A 4,974-nucleotide genomic window follows, 5' to 3' on the forward strand; every position below is an offset into this window, starting at 1 on the left:
TATTAGTTGATTTAGGTCAATTACAATTTATTTGCAGATTTAGAAATGAAGAGAAAAACTATGAGTATGCATAGTTTTTATGCAAGCAGTTCAATTACCCCTCCCCAAAGGCCTGCTCCTCCCCCTACCGATGTCGAACCTGAACTTGAACCAACTAATGTGACTGCAAATCCCCTCCCCTTAATTGTTGTGGGCACAATCCCTCCTCCTGAACGCCCAAATGAATCCCCAAATGTTGAGATGAATCATACCACAATTGATGAGAGTACAAACCAACCAAGGCAACCTATACCAGAATTTCATCCAAGTCAAATTATTTCAGATCCAGGACTTCGAATACCAATAGAAGATTATGCTCCTGAAATTAGAAGTGATGTGAGACGAGCTTATTTGTTGAAAGGGAGAAACAAAGCTATTGGGCATAATTTTGAAAAGACAAAGGATGGTAGAATTTGGAGATCCTTTCAACCTGCGTGGTTTGATACGTATGATTGGTTGGAATATAGTGTGGAAAAGGAGGCCGCTTTTTGCTTCCATTGCTTTCTTTTCAAGAAACCATCACAAGCCATTAGATTTGGAAATGATGTTTTCACAAAAGATGGTTACACTCGTTGGAAAACAGCCCTAAGTAATTTCAGAAAGCATGTTGGTGGTCCATCTAGTTACCACAACATTGCTAAGGGAGATTGTGATGATTTCAACAATCAGAGAGCAAGTGTGGCTACCCAATTCCGTGTGTACAGCAAGGAGTCTGAGATATCTTATAAAATCCGCCTAACTGCATCATTGGATTGTGCAAGGTATCTCATAGCACAAGGTGAAGCTTTTCGTGGGCATGACGAATCCTCCACTTCCATCAACAAGGGCAATTTCAGAGAGTTATTGGACTGGTATAAGGACAAGAAAGAAGATGTGAAGGAGGCATTTGATAAGGGGCCAGGAAACGCACAAATGATTTGTTCCGACATCCAGAAGGACCTTGCTACAGCTTGTGCAATGGAGGTAACCAAAGTTATTAAGAATGACATTGGAGATAAGAATTTCTCAATACTTATTGATGAAGCTAGAGATTGCTCAATAAAGGAGCAAATGGCGGTGATTGTCAGGTAACACATGCCATATTCTAGTGTTTTTTTAAATTGTTCTACTAATGTTTACTAATCTGATTTCCTGATGCATGTAGATTTCTAGATGATCATGGAGTGCTTCAAGAGCGATTTCTTGCAATTAAGCACATCACAGATTGTACATCTGCTGGAATTAAAAAAGCTTTGGTTGATGTGTTGGAATATCATGGTTTGTCAACTTCTAGGCTACGTGGTCAGGGTTATGATGGTGCTTCCAATATGAGAGGGGAATTCAACGGTTTGCAAAAACTGGTTAGAGATGAAGCTCCGTATGCATTTTATGTTCATTGCTTTGCTCACCAGTTACAGTTGGTGGTTGTCAATGTGGCTCAATGTAGTCCTGCTATTGCTGATTTCTTCAACTATATTCCGTTGATAGTTACTCAAGTGTGTTCATCTTGCAAAAGGAAGGATGCATTACTTGCCAAACATCAAGATGAGTTGTTAGATTTGATGGAGAATGGAAAGATCACAGCCGGAACCGGGCTGCATCAAGAATCTAACATAACAAGGCCAGGAGATACTCGTTGGGGCTCACATCTCAAAACTTTGCTTCGTATATTCACAATGTGGAATGCTGTGGTGGAGGTGCTAGGAATTGTTGTGGTTGATGCCCGAGAACACACATGTCAAGGTGGAGCTAGAGGTTTGCTTAAAAACATGGAATGCTTTGAATTTGTGTTCATCATGTTGTTCTTAATAAACTTGTTGAGCAACACAAGTCATCTATCCCAAGCTTTGCAAACAAAGAATCAAAACATTGTTGAAGCCATGCGTTTGATCTTGGATGTGAAAGAAAGCTTGCAGAGCATGAGGGACAATGGGTGGGAGTATTTATTCTGCCAAGCCAAGAACTTTTGTGAAACACATGGTATTGATGTGCCAAACATGGATGATCTTGTTGGAGCTATGGGTCAATCTGTTCGCACTAAGAATAAGGTGACTCGACTTCATTATTACAAGGTTAGCACATTCAATGTTGCCATTGATGCAACTATCACTGAGATGAATCACCGATTCAATGAAGTTTCCACCGAGTTATTGGATTGTATGTCTTGTCTTAATCCAGCAAACAACTTCTCAAAGTTTAACGTTGACAAACTTATTCGGCTTGCTGAAATTTATGATGAGGACTTCACAGAAGCTGATCGGTTAATGCTAGGAGTAGACCTCCCAAGATTTCTTATGAACATTAGGAGAAGTGAGGAGTTTAATGGATGTCGGGATGTTTCCACACTTGCTCGGTTGATGGTTGAAACAATGAAACACACATCTTTCCAGTTGGTATATCGCCTCATTGAGTTGACACTTATTCTTCCTGTGGCCACTTCATCCGTTGAGAGAATATTTTCAGCAATGAAGATAATCAAGACAGATTTGCGCAACAAACTATCAGATGATTGGCTAAATGATTTGATGGTGTGCTACTGCGAGAAAGAGATATTTAGAAGCATTCCTGATGACCAAATCATGATACAATTCCAGAAAATGAGGGATCGGAAAGGACATTTGCCACATGAGTTTCATGTGATTTCTTAGAGGTATTGATGCCACTGTTACTAGTTTCAATACTTATTCGTTCATGACTTATTGTTATATCACTAACAAGTGTACTAATGTGAACAGATGGCTTGTAGGAGGTGCCTTACGCATACATTTCTATATTTTGGTGTGAAGATGTTCTATAACTACAGTACTAGTTAGTAAGAGCAACATTTCATTGTCCTTTTGTTGTTACTTCTCTTGTACTTTGATACCTTGTGTATGAATTGTATTAACATTTCTAGTATGGTTAAACATGTTATTACTATTGCTCTTGAAAATTTTCATGTCTTTTTGAGCACTGGTTTGGCAGATATTGTCTTTGCAATACCAATATTAGTTTGAAATTCAATTGTTAAAACCTTTCAAAAAAATCCAGTAAATAGTACATGTTTCCAGTAGTATTCCTGGAAAGCTTGAGCACATTTGCACAAATGGCCTAGAAAATAATGGCTATTTAGCTAAGCAGATTCAGAATTTAGTTCAAATTTAATATGTTTCAAACATTCTAGAGAAAAAATCCAGTAAATACCACATGCCTCCAGTAGTATTCTGAGAAAGTTTGATCATATTTGGACAAATGGACTAGGAGATGATGTTGTTTTTCATCAAACGGACGTTTCGTTTTTTTTCTCTGTTAACTTTGAGCCCACCCTCCATTTTCTTTCTGGATTCGCCACTGACCTCATGCATGCATGCACGCGGACGGTCGGACGTACGTACGTGGCCTCGGCCAAACCAAACGTACACGCCGACCAGCGCGCACGCCAAGTCGGCATACGGACTGAACGCCTGGGCGGAACCGGCCGGCACGCCGTCGTCAACCTGTACGCGGCGACAAAGAAGGCCAGGCCATCCCGCGCGCGTACAACCCTATTCGCCCTCCTCTCTCTCTCTCTCTCTCTCTTCTCTCTCTCTCTCTCTCTAGCTGTCTAGCGCTTTCTCTCTCTCTAGCTGTCTAGCGCGCTCTCATCATCTTCCCCGGTTTCCCGCTGATGCAGCAGAGCGCAATTAAAAAAGGGCCACCCATTCCATTCCATGGAGAGAGAGAGGACGAACAGGACAAGCACAAAAGATTGGACAGAGGAGATGCATTCACTCCTCTTGTCTCTACCGCAGGCCAGGGAAACCGGAGCCTTGCATTGATATTTCCTATTGAAAATTGCACTACACATTTCCCTCCATTGGCTGGTCCCTCACTTTCCTACTGAAAATAGCACTACCCATTTGCTAGTCCCTCACGGCCCATTTCTCTCTCCCACCCCCTCCTTCTGCTGCATACACGCCCATTTAGAGCATTTACAGCCGCATATTTCAAATATGACTCCTCAAACACATGCAGGCGCGTCTGTGGGCAATGACTGATCAATCCTCAAATTTGCACATCTACATCCGGACACCTCATACTAAAATTCTTAAATCCATACAAAAGCATGCAAAGATAAAAATCTACGTACTATGTAGATCACCTAGGCTACTCCTCGTTCGAGATGTCGACTATCTCCGTGCTCGGCTCCGGGTATATGAGCGGCAGCTGCAGCTCCGGCTCCTCCAGCTGCTCCGCTCTAGCCGCGTCCTCTATCTCCACGTCAAGTTCGGCAACGAGTGCGTTAGTCGTCGCCCGCTCCTGCCGGAGGAACTGCCGGTTGGCCTGCACATAGGCCTCATCCTGGATGGACTCCAGGATGGCCCACTGCTTCGTCATCTCCGCGGCTTGGGCGACGGCGAACTCCGCATTCGCGCCCTCCATGTTGAAGCCCGGAGCAGGCTGCTCCACCTCGTCCTCCTTCGGACCCGCCAACTCCAACGGCTCCGGCAGCTACTCTTCCTCCTCCTCCGGCTCCTCCTCCTCCTCCTTTGACGAGTCCGAAGGCAGCCCGACAGCGATGCGCGCGGCACGCCTCGCCCGGATCTCCTCCGCGATCTGGTACCGCCGCTCTGGCATGAGCATAGCGTACGTCGTGATTTTCTGCCGGACCATCGTGATGCTGGAGAGCATGGGGAGAGTGGGGGAGAGGAGGTGGATGGGATTAGGTTGCGGCGCAGAGAGGGCTGAGGTGGATGGGCTAGGGTTGGGGGACGCCGGCCGGCTTCAATAGCCGGATTTGGCCTCGGGCGAGCAGCCGGAGCGGCGCCACGCGAGGTTCACACGGCGTCGACGGAGGAGATGTCTGTCGGACCACCGAGTTTCCAGGCCATCCCGCGTGGGATCCCATCGTCAGTCCTACATCCCGAACACGCCCGGGCGCCCCATATCTGCCCCATATTTGGGCTGGATATGAGGGGTGCCGGTCAGTTCGGGCGT

The 4,974-nt window shown here is 45.1% G+C and overlaps 1 protein-coding gene across 1 annotated transcript; it reads left to right on the forward strand.

Moving 5' to 3' along the window:
* Positions 1–240: 240 nt before the first annotated feature.
* LOC125547305 (zinc finger MYM-type protein 1-like) lies at positions 241–1,990 on the forward strand. The gene is made up of 3 exons (XM_048711237.1): positions 241–1,106; positions 1,184–1,848; positions 1,935–1,990. The coding sequence occupies exons 1-3, from the start codon at positions 241–243 to the stop codon at positions 1,988–1,990; spliced, it is 1,587 nt and encodes a 528-aa protein (XP_048567194.1).
* Positions 1,991–4,974: the final 2,984 nt, after the last annotated feature.

Source organism: Triticum urartu, chromosome 3 (assembly GCF_003073215.2).
Source record: "Triticum urartu cultivar G1812 chromosome 3, Tu2.1, whole genome shotgun sequence".
Taxonomy (NCBI): domain Eukaryota; kingdom Viridiplantae; phylum Streptophyta; class Magnoliopsida; order Poales; family Poaceae; genus Triticum; species Triticum urartu.

Coding starts and splice junctions, on each gene's coding strand:
- LOC125547305 (XM_048711237.1), top strand. CDS start 241: ATGAATCATACCACAATTGATGAGAGTACAAACCAACCAAGGCAACCT. Junction 1,107..1,183: donor CAAATGGCGGTGATTGTCAG/GTAACACATGCC, acceptor TGATGCATGTAG/ATTTCTAGATGATCATGGAG. Junction 1,849..1,934: donor AAACTTGTTGAGCAACACAA/GTCATCTATCCC, acceptor GAAAGCTTGCAG/AGCATGAGGGACAATGGGTG.